The 16,549-nt window shown below is 41.8% G+C and overlaps 1 protein-coding gene across 2 annotated transcripts in view; it reads right to left on the reverse strand.

Annotated features, from left to right (window-relative positions):
- Positions 1–16,549, reverse strand: part of PIK3CD (phosphatidylinositol-4,5-bisphosphate 3-kinase catalytic subunit delta) — a 766,219-nt gene that overhangs the window by 338,212 nt on the left and 411,458 nt on the right. The window contains exons 9-10 of one of the 2 annotated variants that reach the window (XM_086921389.1): positions 13,311–13,532; positions 1,956–2,052 (exon numbers count right to left, since the gene is read on the reverse strand). In XM_086921389.1, coding sequence (XP_086777515.1) covers positions 1,956–2,052; positions 13,311–13,532 — 319 coding nt within the window. The remainder of the gene's footprint in view (positions 1–1,955; positions 2,053–13,310; positions 13,533–16,549) is intronic. The other variant, XM_086921391.1, reaches the window with a different exon arrangement.

Genomic DNA, 16,549 nt, shown 5'->3' on the forward strand with positions numbered 1-16,549 from the left:
CCTGGAAAGCTCTCTCCTGATCTGCAACCCATTTGATAGTCCAGATCTTCTTGGATCAGTTCTATCCAGCTGAGCTGCAAAATTAACAATGATCTTGGACATCCAACTCCCTTGACATGGCCTTAAAATAGGTTTTAATCAGCCGATCACTGCTCGAGAACCTCCTGGCTGGAAGACACTGTAATGCTGTTTTCCACTAAATTCTAATCCAAACTCTGGTCTTAACGGCACAGAAACAGTGTGTTTTCCCAGGACTGATGGTTTCTTTGCCGAGTCAATTTTGTAGCACTCTTTGAGAGCATTGGCATGACAACAGCTTAAACCAAAAGACAACCCAATCTTAAAACTTGAAAACCCGTCCAATTCAGACACAGCACACCTCCCCATGCTTTCAACCTAGGCTTTCTGAAAAAGCAGAAGAGAGTCTAAAAGCGTTTGTGCAAACTAGGTATTATTTTTGACTGAAACCAGGTTCTTATGGCCATGGTCCCAGGATTCCCGGAGAAGCCCAGCACAACACCAAATTAGCATAACGTTGATTTCCCATCTTAATTTCCATAGGAAACTTTGCTCTCCAATACAGGACTCTATTCCAAAAGCTATTAAAGCAAAATCAGGATGCAATGGGATACTTTTGTGTAGAATTGTAAAATCACATTGAAGAGATCTCAAGACTATTAATAGAGTTTTAGAGACTGAAAAGTGTTTTTATACTATCAATTTCGCAGTACTGTGGTAACAACTCAAATTTCACCTTTACACTGTAGTAATAAATATGTCAGTACATGTTTATTGGTACAGTTGCTTTAAATGAAGCGTGATTGGGCCACATTTACTGCCACTGCCATGGCATCACTATACATGTCATACTCCGCTGATAATGACCACATGCCTTGGGCCTAAAACTAAAACCTTCTGGCTACACCTACTGTTAAAAAACAAAGAAGGGTACGCAGTTCCCCAAATGTTTTGCACCACAATTAAGTCAAAGAAGGTTGGGACAAGGCCCCAGTAAACGAAGGGGGAAAGGGAGGGGGGAATCTCCCTTTCGGGACTAAAACCCTCACACACCCAACAAGCTAGGTGTCATGCTTTATTATTTGGGTTTTGCTCCTCGTCAAACTGGCGGTGCAATGTCTGACGGGCACCCTGAAAGGGGCTCTTTATCACAGATCTTCTGTTCCTGCTAATTGGTGCATGGGTGTGAGGGCCCTAGGCGGGGTGTAGATACCGGGGAGTGGTGAAAATGTTAAAAAAGGTTAGGTAGTCCACTCTACAATTTTAATGGTGTGGCTAGCTACCTTAATAAAAGAAAAATAGGGGAGGTCACTATCCGGTACAAAGTTCCAGGGAAGTACTCTCTACCTAGCGGGCAACATGTTTCATGCTTTGTGCTCAAAGTGATGCAGTGCAATTCGTCAGGACCCAAAAGTTAAAAACTATCTACACAGTGTGATAGGCTAAAACTACCTAATCCACATGATATTCAATGACAGGCTGGAGGTACTGCCATTCCTTAGTGGGACCCTACTAAGTCCGAAAGCGTTGCCTCATCGGTCTCCTCCTGTGTAAGGGAACTTCAAAAGTAAGTACCCTCTTGCTCTGCAGGAGCCCACAATGCACCTACTCACACGTCGATCGGTGAAGAGGAGCCAATACAAAGATGACCATAAACTGTCTTAATCCCCTCTATAAACCAGTCTCTGCCTACATCTACATCTGACATGGATGCCACAAATCCCTGATGCTTTCAAGGAAACCCCCAAACCACAGAAAAACAAAACATAGCTTCATTGTCCTCTCAAGTTAAGGTCGGTCTAGAGCAGGCCTTTATGCTTCCCATTTATGCCTGGCCTTCTAACATTCCCAGTGACTTTTACCCATTTGCTACTCAATTGCACACTCTACACTGGTACAGAGGATAAAATATTGTTAAAAGTAATCGCATTCAATACCTGGAAAAGAAGACCACATGCACAAGCAGAACTCTCCAGTCTTCAGACGATCCTTGTAGTCAAACACCATTGTGTTTACCCATGCAATCGGACAGTCCTGGTGAAGGAGAAAAAAAGAAAATAGAATGTCAGTAAGGACGAGAGAAAGTAAAGAAAGAAAAACATAATGAACAAGCAATAAGTACACTGAAATCAATATAAGCTGTGAAAGCTAAATAACGTAAGTGAAAGAAAAAAGTAAGAAAGAAAGGAAGAGTTAGCATGTGCTAGACAGAGACTACCAGTTAGTTGCATGTCACAAAAACAAACACTATCAGCATTTGAGAAAGTCTGTTATTGAAGGAGAAAGGCAGTGGCAGAGAGAAAGATGTCAGTAAATGCGACTGAAGAACTAGAGAGAAAGAAACCGCAAGCAAGAAACAGTAGGTAGTGGAAAACTAATAGAAAGATACCATTAGGTACCAGGATCGCATTGCCAGGGAGACAAAACAATAAGTAATTGTGAAAGGGGGGGGGGGGTTGAGGGGGGGAGTGAGTGAGAGAGAGAGAGAGAGAGAGATAGATGGAGAGATAGATAGAGAGATAGATAGAGAGATAGAGATAGAGAAAGAGAAAGAGTGAGATAACAATAAGTGAGTAAGGCCTTCAAGAAAAGGTCAATAAAGCCCAAAAGTTAAATATACAAAAGAAGAGACACATTTGCTTAAAGAGTACCAACACAGACTTTGTACCACATTTTTCCCTATTCAAGGTCATGCCTAAGCTCCATCGAAAAAGACAAGTGTTGCTATATTGGTTAGAAACAAGTCCAAATTTACACAACCCCTCCCAGCAGCAGGCAAGGCCATCTTAGACAATCTATGATTGATCAACACGTGGCAATACCAACACCCCTTGTTGATGAACTACTCACATTTCTCTGCAACCAAGCACTCTTATGACAGAATAAATTACATTCTACTCGGTCAGTGGTTTCTAATGCAGATCCAAGATGTCACTAAGGGCCCTTTAACAATCTCAGATCGTGGCCAAGAGCAACTTACATGGAGCCATGATGCGCCATAGGGCACCTGGAGATTCAAAAACTTCCTCCTTATAGACCCGATTGTCGTACACGAAATAAGAGAAGCTTTACAAAAAATACCTTTCATTATGCCACATGGGTCAGATGAGCCAAAGAGTGCTATGGGATGTCCTAAAAGCTGTGATAAGAGGTCTCCACATTTAGGAGGCCAGAGGGCTCCACGTTTAGGAGGCCAGCCGCCTCTACAGAATGAGATAGATAGCCTGGGATTTATACATAATGCTACTTTGTCTTCGGAGAAAATCAAATATACTATGCAAGACAGAGATTTGAACTCGCCTACTTTTCTAGCTGATGGCACTTCTAGTAAGAGAACAGTTTTACATGGAAGTTGTTAGAAGAATGCTCTATAAATTGTTTAGAAAGGTGGCCTTACAAATGCAGTCAAAACAGATGGTCACTTCCTAGCTGGTGGCAATCTCATTTTTGGAGGAAAAGATCAGACTAAACCCTTGATGAACTCCTTGGTGTGCCTGTCTGAGAAAAGTGAAGCCTCGTCAGATGGCAAGAAAATGTGAGATAGCTGCTAAACACCATTTAATGGAAGAATATATGAAACCTGAATTCTCAAATTTTAAGCAAATCAATTTTTTTCTCCTTGTCCTTACACCAATACGCTTCCATTCTATTTTTACACATTCTAAAAGAGAAAAGAATCTGCTTGCAGTCCTCAGGTGTAGCAAAATTGCCAACTTCTAATTGTTGATGAGTCAGGCTATCAACTGTAGGGATTGAGGCTTGTCGAGAAGTATTTGTCCCTTGTTGTCAGATAGGAGATGTATATCTGGATTGAAAGGCATCACAGACTGGATGGACGTTCCACAACTAAGTGTACCAAGGATGACAAGGCCAGGTGGGTGCTGCTAAAATTACTGTGCAGCACTCCCTCCCCCTCTTGCACGACGCCCTCTAGAGGGAATTCAGGCCCTGTTAATTTTGAAATACTGAATACCCACTACTGGCCTACCTTCTCTGAGTTGGTTTCCTCATCAGCTAAGCTCAAAAAAATCCTGGAAGCTTCAGAAGCCTCGCATATTGTCTTAGAATATAAATTTTACTCTGGGGCTATCGACCTTAATGTACTTCATGAACATCAGTGCAAGCTAGTTGTAAAAGTGATCAACAACAAATTATTGTTGAAAGGTCTCTATCCTTAAACACAAGACATAAATAAACAGCTGAATGAAATCGCAAACAGAATCAGAATCCTTGAAGGCAGGGCCAAGGATGCCAAAGGACCCTTTCTCTATACCAACATCCGAATAGTGGGAATGAGGGACCCCAATGACACGTTCTATGTCGAACAAGAGATGGTGGAGAAAATGTTGCAGTCCAGCCCGTCCAAAATGTTCAAGGAGGAGCGAGCATGCAGGGCTATGGTTCGTCACCCTCCCCAGGGTGCACCACCTTAACCAATAGTGCTGGGATTACTTAATTATAGAGAAAAATACTTTTTGCTACAATATTTGAGAGAAGCTTGCCATTCTGACACAAATGGTAATTAAATCATGCTATTTCTGAATTTTAGCCTGGCTGTCCAACTATGGCGCGCCTCCTTCAGTGGTGTTAACTGTAAATTTAGAGACATGGGCTTGTGCTACACCCTCATCTTTCCTGCAAAGGATAATTGTGGATCAACAAGTCTACTTCTTCAAGAAGCCTGAAGAAGCATGGGACTGGGTGGAGAAACACATGCCTGCTGGTAGTGCCACCCTTGGAATGTGATCCTTCACTGAATTAGGACTGGCCAGTTCACAGAGCATCACCACCACATACTACCACATATGTGGAGAAGTGTGGCTCACTGGTTAGAGGAGGCAGACCTGGAAGCAGAGGTCAGCCCGGGACCAGGGTTCGATTCCCGGCTCGGCGGGGTCTTGAGTCCTAAAATGTCCATGGACTCGACAATTCTCGCTCCAGTGCCTACTCGATTCACGGGTTCACACTCTGCGACTCTGGGCAATAGCTTGCTTAATCTCCACAACGGCCCCTCACGGCGGGATGCCTGGCTTTCACCTTAAGGATACCCTGCCGGGGTTATCTCACAGGGGAATACCAGGACGGGTTCCCTAAGCAAGCGCTTAGAAACCGGTTGGTGATTTGCGCTATATAAATTCCTGTACATTAACATTTACATTTACTAAGTGCTCGAGAACAAACAAGGTGCTCTGTCACTGCTGCAGTGCTGCATCAGCAGGATGGCCCATCCTAAGAGGAAACTGGCTTGGGGCACTCCGGTGTTTCAGCATCATCTCCTGCCTGCAGCAATGTATCTGATCATCTAACGTTGAGGACCCCTAAGACAGTTGATGAACTCTTGTGATTTACAACAATTATTGTGCTCCTTCATAGGATATTTAAATGCGCTTAGTTATTTAATTGTATTGATTTGCGGCTCCAAGTGTATAGTATATCACACTTGTAGTTACTGATTGGGCAGCCCCTGGCTGATTGGCAGCACCTGGCTGCCCACTACTGCCACCCCCACAATTCCCTTAGCTCAGCATGTTGCCTAGGGAAAGAATCTACAAAGTTCTATGATATTCTCAGTTTGGGCAGAAGTGTTTTTCTCCTTGGCCCTGGGATGGGGAGTTGCAGTGCTTGCGCTGCATATGAAAGGTTTGCTGGGGGTGCAACTGTTGATAGGCATCAACACTATTTAGTGACCACACAGCGAGTTTTATTCTTTCTCTGGATAAATGCAATCCGCAAAGATGCCACTTAAGCATCTCAGATCCATGACCTGAAATATTCAAGGCATGCACACTTAAAAAAAAAGAAGAATGTATACTCCTATTCTAATTGCAGAGATGTGTACATCATATTTATTCAAGACATCCATCATACTGAGTCAGAAGGGATCAGGTTATTAAAAATGTGGAGGGGTCAGTGCTTTTACACTAGATACTCAGCATTTGCAAGAGACATGCTCAGATAGGGGTGCCTGGGGGTCCGTTTCAGGCCAGCCGCTGTTGAAGTGGACAGACAAATACACTTTTGTGAAAGGTTACCATCAGTTGGGCAGCACATACCTCCATAATACCAATCAGGCAACCTTTTGAACCGGCATGTCCCAAAAATTGAGCAGGTGAACTTATATACTGCCCCCTTCTCCTGCATTCCCCAGTGAATAGTGTTGCTGAAGTGCTATTGCCATGGTTTGGTTCACTGGTCCTTAATGGATATAAAGAGAATCGGTCATACGACTAAAAAATATACTCCTACTCGTCTTCTCACGACCTCCATGTCCAACTTGATCGTTTCATCCTTCCAGAAATGGTACAAGCGTCAGTGACCCTTACCGAATATTTGATAAAATGGTCATGGACTACAATCACATACTGGTGGGTGTGGTATGGGGTAGAACACTCCCTCCAGTCCGACATGGAAACTCCAACCTCCTATGCTGCAAGATCCAGCAGTTCGAACTACTCTGAGAGAATGTATACACAAGTACTTCGAGGTGAATGCAAGATATACAGCCTCCTTATTAATTAAATGTGTCAGACCGTTTACTTTAGAAGCTTAACTGGGCCATCTGGAGGAGGAGTCGGCCGAGCCACTTGTCAGTGTAAATGCAAAGCAGGTCCTTATTGACGCAAGGGAGAAACATGCCACTCTCATAGAGAAGTTGCGATGTTTGGACTATCGCACATATGTTGCCAAAACCCAAGTAAAGAACAATAAGTCTGGCCGACTTCTGGCTCGACTCATGCAGGAGAAGAACACACCCACTCTCATTACAGCTATCTGTTTAGCTTTTGCCGATATAGACACGCAATGTGAAATGTATACTACTTTTTACGACTATTATAGGAGACTTCGTTGCTTTGTAACCGAGCCTTCAGCTAACATTTTTACATGAACTCTTAGACTTTATGCATTTGCCCAGGATCCCATCATACATCAGAGATACTATGGAGTTGTCAAACTCGAAGTAGGAGGTTAAATGGAAGAGGAGCTAAGAGTAAAATGTCAAGTCTCAACAGGCTTCCAATAGAATTTTACGATAGGTATCGCAAACCACTATTTGCTAGACTAACAAACTTTCTAAATCAGTGCCGAATACCCACCCATTGCCAAAAACGCTGAGGGAAGTGCTGATTCTCAAATACAAAACTGACTCCAACTAAAGATGTATTGCTTCTTTATTGGTTTTAAAAAGCTCTCTGTCTAACCTCAGATTAATTTAAATTAATATGTAACGAAATGTTAAAACAATATGAAACTGTTTGATCATATAGGGACAGTTTATGGCACATATCTAGATGTGTCTATCTAGATGTGTCCCTCGGCCAACAACAACACAATTCCACTCTCTCCTTACAAACAACAGCACAGATTCACATACATATCTCATTTATGATCTTCCCAACCACAAATTACGTACAGAAGTGAATACATTGGAGAGAAAGATTTAGACGTTGTTGTGTTTTAAGTTAGGATCTTGTGACAGCTGTTACAAGATGCCAACTTAGAACACAACGACTAATAACGGCCATAAACTGTCGCTATATGATTGTACAGTTTCATATTCTTTTTTAAAAAAGGTTCTCATTTGATGTATTACATTGTGTGAGAGTTATGTGCTTTGAGTTGATGATAATTATTTGAATGTAAAGAAAGGGTTTTAATATAACAAAATGAACACAAAAAAATCTACATTAAGAAATGAGTGAAATACAAGTATGTATATGAATTTGATTAGCATGTATTAAATTAATTTGTGGTTAGTCCATAGAGCTTTCATAAACCAATAGAGAAGCAATACAGGTCTAGTGGGAGTCAGTTTTGCATTTAATGGTGTTTCCCTCTTGTTCCTAGACCTAAAAGGTTTTCTAGGGGGTACCTTCTTCATATAGTGCTGGAAGTGTTGATGGTTTCACTTCCCAAGAAGGATATAGATCCATTGGAAACATCCTCATGCAGACCCCTGGCCATTCTTAACTTGGACTAAAAGATATTGAGCACAATTATTGTGGGTAGGTTGCTCACATAGGTGCCAGATTTGGTTCACAGAGACCAAATTTAATTAATACCTTTCAGATCCACCTCCCTAAACATAAGGCGGCTACAACGCATTATGGAAGCAGACTCTTGATGGTGGCCTCACTCCGCATATTTAGTGTTGGGCTTGGAGAAAGTGTTTGACATGATTACGTGGCACTATATGATCATGGTGGACATGATCAAGTGGCACTATATGATCACGGTGTTCCAAATATTTGGAATAGGAAGGAAGATGATTCTATGGATCAAACGTTTATATTCTGAACCCTCTGCAAAGGTTAAAACTGTTTATTTTCCTCTGAGGCATTTCCTGTCTGTAAGGGCACACAACAAGTGTGCCTACTATCTCCCTTGTTATTTGCCCTCGCCAAGCAGTCATTCGACATGATGCTTAGCACCCAGTGGCAGGGCTGAGGCATCCCACTCTCGGATTCCAAGCATCTATTATCATTATACACAGAAAATGTATTAGTGTATATTAAAGACGTACGCAATGACACCTCTCTGTTAACCAAAGTTCTTGAAGAATTTAAATCAGCGTCCAACCTGTGGGGTAAATTGGGCTAGATCCACCACATTCTTCTGGCCCCCACCTGACCGAAGTAAATCCTGGATAAGGGTGGTGGTGAAATTACATGGGCATCAGTGTAATTCCAATATCTCGGTGTTATAAAACACAATTAAAGCTGTAACCTTGGAGCCTTGAGATCCCAGGTGGGGGTTTGGAGGAAGCTTCCCATTTCCACCTTTGGCAGATTTGTGCTGGCTAAAATTATTATAATTCCTAAATTATTGTAATATTTTTGTAACCTTCTACTACTTCTCCCTAGGCAATATTTTAGAGCATTAGACATGTTGCTAGGCAACTTCATCTGGGGTGTTGATAGCTATATGGTCTCCCCTACCAAATTGAAGCCCTCCAACTGGTCAAAGAGGCCAGGGTTCTCCAGATTTTGACCACCACTACCTGGCTGTCCAGTCGCAATAAGCATCTCGTTGGCCAGCTGGCTACTTGTTTTTGGAGGAGGTTCCAATCATGTTTAGTGAGGTACAAATATTGTTTCCACTGGCTCCGTTTAACTGAATTCAATTCACTTTTTGCTTCCTGTTAAACATTGCAGTTACACTAGGTGCCTATCTATTACTACACAATTTTCTCCCTAAGCATCCCGAACCTGGGGCAGGAAATTCCAAGCATGGGTGGGGTTGGGCTTGTATTCGCTGGGTCAACTGTACCATGCTGTTTCACACCGAACTGTTTGATTTAGCTCAAACTTGATGATTCTTAGTTTACAGTTGCCTGCTGGGGAAAGCCTGTCCACACATGCTCCATTGCACACCACTTTCCACACTGGCATTAAAACTGATGGACATGCAGGAGATGGAAGGGAGTCAGGCTGGCAGGTCATAATATGGGTTATTATTCAAGTGCACAGTCTGTGACTGTAGAGTGCTTATACATGACACTGTATGTGGCTGGTGTACTCCCTCTCCCTGTGCTGCTGAATATTGCTCTTACCATTTCTATTTTCTCCCCATGTTCACAGACAACGTAGTTCTTTCGTAAATAACAGGCTTGTCTACATTATTGCACTGGTGGTGGCTCTGTGGAGTATTGTAAATTATTAAAACCTAATCCATGTACAGTTTTCTTTTCCCACAGGCTTTGCAAGCTTTTAACAGATACCACTTCTCTAAAGTCCCGAAAAGATTTAAACAGGAGCTTGAAGAGACACTTTAATTGCTAAAATGGTCTCACACTAAATGTGGTAAAAAAAAACTGTCAGTTGGAAGACTGTCAGCAGAAGAGCTGTAGGCCCTGGCAGCTGATCGGCTGTAGTTCAGGTCTCTTATAAAGATGGGGATGGGCTGTATGTTATCTATGGCTTTATCAATGTTGTTGTGGGCAATAGTACATTGCTATGTTAGACTGTTATTGAGAGTTCCCAGCCTTGCGACAGGGAATAATTCAAGTATGTGAATCTATGAAACACCCAAAGCTGGAGAACATGAGCCAGCCGCGCTTTTATTAAGGCTAAAGGAATCAAACCTCTTTTGATATGGACATATAACATTCTTTAGATTACTTTCAAATGAAAGGTATGAATTACTTTCCATGTTTGAGGAGAACTAATATGGATATAGAAAGAAGGACAAAAGGCAGTGCATTACATCAGACTGGTTAATTTCTCTATGCAAATGGTTCACCAACACGTTTGCTTCAGTAAAGCACCGTAAAAATTCTTGAGGACAGCCAAAAGGTTCATATGGTTTAGCCCCACCTAATTCGAGAATTCTTTATGGGTTAAGGTATTTTCTGATTGCTACCTCTGGGAACACAACTGTGGTGCAAGAAGCAATTATTTTTCTATTAGCATTAACCATTTTTTTTCCTGTATGCACAGTCATCAATTGTATACACCGCGGATCGGGGATAGCAACTTTTTGACTGGCACAGATTTATATTCTCATTTTTATATATTACCATCATATGTTTAGAACATTTTCTCCTATTTGTGGCCCTTCTGATTTATTAATGTTGAACATGTCTACTTCTCTGTGGGGAACTCTGATTGCTCAGTCAGACTGATGATGTACATATCTTGAGGAGAAGACACCATGAAAATAAAGGTCGTTCTCCCAGGAAGAGACTCACTCATTACACTTCAGATGATTGGACCCCTGCAATATCCTCAAATGCAGGACACTCAACTACAACATTTCTGCCAGTGGATGACTGTGCCTGTTGAATTCCTCATATTGAGATCCAAAGTGAGTGCCCTCATCAGTTAAACGGGGTGGTAACATTTTAAAGGGACTGGGATCCTTGATCGTTCTAGTTTCAACTTTGGAGCAATATGCCTCTTTAAAGTGTCTATTAGCTTTACGGGAGCGATCTATATATATTCCCTTCTTTTTCTACTCAGTTCAAGCAGCACATTTCTCATTCATGTCAGCATTGGTAGCTTCCAATAATTCTGTAGAACTTCTTCGGGGTTATCAAGCTCAAGCTTTTTACTTCTGTGCTTCTCTCAAGTTGTTATTGTGAACAGGAGGTTTTCGATTTAGATTTTATAATCTTAAGTTCCCACTTAAAAAAACTTTGTGCTTTCACTATCCTGATAGAAGCTTCTTCCACTAATGCAGACTTCTGATTGTCAATGGAACTGTTTTCATTATCGCATGTATTTTTCCTCAAATAGTACTTCTGTCATGTTTTCCAATCGGATTCAGATACCTGACATATAAAAGATGTTCTTATCCCTAATGTGGTTTAAAGAAATGCAAAGAAGAAAACTGGTACCGTCATTCAAATCAAAAACAATTGGCTCTCCTCCATAATAAAGCCCTCATCAGAATGCTTGCAGGGGTTTGAGGTATACTTCCTTCCTTCGCCATATGTGCCACTGTGATGTAAGATGCAACTGTGGAGGCTGTGTTGACTGCGTGAAAGCAATAATGCAGTTCTTCCTTACTCAATACAAAATGAACAAAGGAACTGTTTTGTGTATTTTTTCTATTTCAGAGTAGAAAATGGAAACAATTGGAACTGTAGGACAGCTCCATGCACTTATTTAGATTTTTTTAAGGGTTCTGTAATATTTTGTGCTGAGTTACATATTCATAGACACAGCTTATTTATAGTTGGAGAAATCTACTTCTTGCTGTTGAAGAAATGTTTTGGATCCCACACATTAGATAATCTATGGTTTATCAAGTTAATGGGAAGCTTTTGACTCTAAAGGAAGGGGCCCTGCATCAGGTATTTGGGGTGCCAGCTGGGGGCGGAGATGACCTACACCGAGGCAGCTGGGGAAGAGCTAGAGCATCACCATATCTGTCTACCTAGGTGTGGAGCTAGACTCAACATGATGGTGCAACCGAGTCTATGGTGGAGAGGTCAGTGTTGTCGCCCAAGGGCTACCCTGGTTACTGCTGCACTTCCTCTTACACTTGAAAACAGGTCCTATTAAAATCAAATTTAACCGGGACCAGGGGTAAACTGGTTGTTGTGTTTTCATATTCTCTAGTGTTTTCTGCACCATCTGCATAGGGTCAGCGAAAGGTCTCTCCATTCTGGAGGGGGAAGGTTTCTGGGTAATGTGTCTCATTATGTCACTGGCAGAAAGCGTAATTCAGATCATGCCTGGTAGGTGAGAACCAGCACCCACTTCTTGATTCTTGATTGTACACTCATGAACAATGTGTCCTTCAAAACAGGTGACTCCTTACACTGAACACTTGTAAGGCACTTCTCGAGTCCCTTTGTTTCTATGGTAGCACACTGGGTACAGGTTGGCACTGTAGGGACCAACCCCAAACACACTTCTGCAAACTTCAAACATTCAGTGACATAACAAGCATGATTTCAAACCAGAGAACTTCTTGATGAGGAACGTGATCTGAAGGAAGAAGTAGCAAGAGGGTTAGAAAAACAGAAAGTCGCAAAAGTACTGGGATTAGAGACCACTAAAGAATATCAAGAAGAGGAAGAAACAGGTTCTTATCCACAATGGTTAGCATAAAAAATGGAACTGGTATGAGGCATACACGTGTTCTGTGGAGTGAATTGAGAGTGTATGGTACCTGCCTGCTTGGATGGTAGTAGCAAATATAGCATTGCATTTAAATCTGTTAAGGTAGTTTTCTGTCCTTATCACCTGGAGACAGAGAACCCACACGTTGAAAGTGTGGAAAATCCCAAAGACTGTAGGAGATCTACGGATCCAAATTTAAACTCTGTGTTTGAAATCAGACAAGGAAACTGTGGCCCAGGTCTTATTTTTCTACCTTTGGTACAAACATCTCAATAAGATATTGGTTAATACCAACATGAACTTGTGCACGCATGCTTTCACAGTCTGACAAGCGTGGCCACTTCCATTCCAACAGTTCAATATGCTACTGCTAAATGACTGCAGTGTGCCTAAATCAGACCTATATAGTAAATGTCTTTCATTTAACGTTTGTAGGCAGCCTTCTACTGGTTTAAAATCTGTATGCATGTAATGCTTCTTCCTCTAGTGCTCTGTAATCTGGCAAATTGTGTTACTTCATCTTCAGCATATCCTGACAGCCATGGATAGATTGTAACAAGAAATCAACAAAGCATATAATTCTGGTCACTATTTTCATCGTTACAGTTCCCTTTTTCGCCCTCCTTACCCCACCTTCCCTCTCTCCCTCTCATGCTCACTTCTGATCCCATTTGTGATTGTAAATTGGCCATATGGTGTAAAGCACGTAAAACAACAGCATACCGCATTCTTTGATTTCTTCTTGTTTGAGCGGGCTTTCTTGTTTTTCTCAACAGCATAGAGGGCAAAACAGAGGCGGGCCATGCGAGGCAAGTCACGGATACTGATGTCAAACTCCAGCCTCTGGTTCCAGATGGGTTCAGAGCAGACATTCACTTCTGAGCTCACCACAGTCTTGCAGAGCATCTCAGTGCCATGGAAGAGCCCGGCCTCCACCACCAGCTGCTGGATAGGAAGGAATCAGAAAGAAGTCATTAATTGTTCTTTGCAGTGGTAATCACTAGCTCTCGCTGTAAAGCACCTCCTTAGTCCAATGGAACAGTCCAGAGTCTACCAATAGATACAGGTCAGGAAAGGGAGGAGGGGGGCGAGTAGCACAAGCTCATTATAATATTGTGTAGATGTCACTGCCAGTGCTGTCCTCTTCATCCCTCCCGAATACATTTTCGAAGAGAACGATTTCAATGTCCACAATCAGCTGCTAGAGTTGGAGGAAACAGTAAGGGGCCAATAAAAAAGTACTGCACAGATGTCAACATACTGCAGTGGAAAGAAGAGTCTGTTTTTCACCAACAGCTCTTGAAAATTGGGGAATTAGGAAAAAGGTTGTTCATGGTACTGTGCTTAAATCATTACTGTTGCTGTGATCATTTTATCACTTTTGCTCTGCGTCCTTTCCAACGTACAAAAAGAAATGCTTCCTTTCTTGCCGTTTGTTACTGCATTGTAGGAATCTTCATATTAGTCATAAACATAAAACTAAGGGCCTCAAGGTCGAAGTATAGTCCATCTGGGTGGGGGAGGATATGATGTCTACCACCCTGATGGAATATTGCTTCCCAAATTTAAAGATCACCTCTGGCTCAGAAGTGTATCTTGATAGGAGCCATCGACATAAAGGTTTATTTGAAGTGCATAAAGTTTGGTGGTCGGTCACAGTCCATTTTATTGATGTAAAACAAATAACTATCGAAGGAGTTTTTTCCTCTAGGTGTGGGGGTGATTATTTGTTTGTTTTGGTCCCTCAACACCAGGTTTTACCTCACAGAGATAGACAGACAATAGCACCTCACACTGTTGGCATAATGTTCTTCCTTTAACAGCCCCATCTCTGCTATAGAATCCCTTCCACTAACGGAGACAACGGGGGCTCCACTGACGGAAGCTGGTGGTCCTCCCGACCCTTAATAGAATGGAGTACCTGTTGGTTAGCTAGACAAGATGGCTGAGATGGAAGAAAAAAGGACCTTACACTGTCCACCCTAAATAGGGCGGCTGGCATATGCCCTTCCTCCAACAGCCCCTGCTCAGTCACAGAATGCCTTCTGTCAATGACAGAAAGCTGGTGGTCCTCCTGACCCTTAAAAGAGCGGGGACTGTTGGTTTGACAGACAGGATACTCTGTCATGTTTGAGATGGAGTACCCTGTCTGCCAAACTCTAAGTAGTCTCCATTTCGTGTAGGGACCGATGAACACTTTAAATCTATAAACATCAAGGAGGGTAAAGAGTCTAGCATTCCCATTGGAGACAAGTGACAAAGATTCCTTTAATGGCAGAACGAGGAGTACAAGTAACCATTTCTTCTGCATCATAGGATCTTCTGTGATAGCTTTAAACAGAGTAGATTCACATTACGATCCCTGAATTGTCACAGCTTTCTCCCATAAGCGAGAAAGGAGAACATTAATTACAGAAATGAAAAATAAATTTGAAAAGTAAATTAATAGAAGAACGATTCAAAAAGAAGCTAGATCCACACTAATGTCAGATCTGGTGTTAGATTGCTGCTTTAAAGGTCTGTGATTAGGGAACATTCATTAACCAGGCTGGCTGACTGCTTTCAGTTTGGTTGAAAGAGCTTCAGGCCTATCTGGAAGTGACTTATTAGCAGTTGAAAACAAAGAATGATGCACAAGACAATAGAGCATGAAAGAGATGGTTTAGAAGTAACTAAGCCTCAAGCAAAGGAACATAGTAAATAGACAACTGGTTAAAGTTTCTCAGTATTTTAGCCTTATGTAGGTTGAACTGCTAAACTCTCTTAATGTATAGGGAAAGCTGAGGCCATTCTGCTGAAGTAGTAATGTTGCTAAAAAAAATACTGCTAAGATAATAGATGGATTAAAATGGAATTCTAAAATGACCATAGGAAAAAAAGACAGATCTCATAAGTACTCTTGTAGGATGGAAGACTTGGAGTTAGCGAACCACATGCCATTTAAGGTGTTTACGTCTATGTGCGGAAGCAAATATTTCTACAAAGGCAGTCTTACACAATATACATTGCAATTAAGCCAGATCTATAGGTTCAAATAGAGAAGACAAATGTAACTCCGATAGAGGGAGGTCTTTAGATTGAAGACTTCACTTAAACCCTCCAAGACATCTTTAGGAACTGGTACCTTAATAAAGTTATCTGAGGATGCTTCTTTTCTATATGCAATTACAGCTGTAAAGTGGACGTTTACTGAGGCAAACCACTGCTTGACAAGGTTAGGCTAGATCAGAAAGATGACATCTCGTTGATAGCCTTTTGACCATTCTGCGGACTGCATAAGCTTTTCCATTTGAATAAATAGGATCCCCCCTTAATGGAGTAGACTAAAGAGGGTGGACGAGGGAGTCCTCACCCAAGGTTGGATAGCTTAGGTCCTGGTGAGTCAGCACATTGGGGAAGGTTACGAGCCTTATTTTTGAAACCTTGTCTTTGATTGTAAGAATATCTGTGCTGTGGTTGCTGCTGTTAGGGTCGGCACAACTATCAAGGACATTAAGCCCTCTGGTGCTGGTAGGAGCAACAATCTTTGTGCCAGAAAGCTTCTTTCCTTTTATATTCACTGCATTTGCTCCTCTCTATGTTTTCCAAAAATATCACTGCCCAAGGATGGAATGTTTGGGATTTTCAGCTGGGCATCCAGTATGAAGGTGGTAAGGAGAAACCAAGAGGATCTTCTCAAGGTCATGCCATGGCAACAGCATAGTACTTTGAGCTCTGCAGAATTGATAACCATGCTTATTACTTAATTAGACATGGAGAAGACCTTCCTGAACCACTTTATAGAAGTCTTGTTTGTGGTCTTTCAGCAGAACATTCACACATGTATGTATGTTTTCCAACAGGCACAAGTTCCCTAAAAAGCTCTTTTCTCCAAGAGCTTTCAACACTGCAGAGTCTTTTCACAATCTATTTATCAATAAAATCCATCCTCTTATTACCCCATCAGATGGGAATGATGTTTT

This window comes from Lissotriton vulgaris, chromosome 5 (assembly GCF_964263255.1).
Source record: "Lissotriton vulgaris chromosome 5, aLisVul1.2, whole genome shotgun sequence".
NCBI lineage: Eukaryota > Metazoa > Chordata > Amphibia > Caudata > Salamandridae > Lissotriton > Lissotriton vulgaris.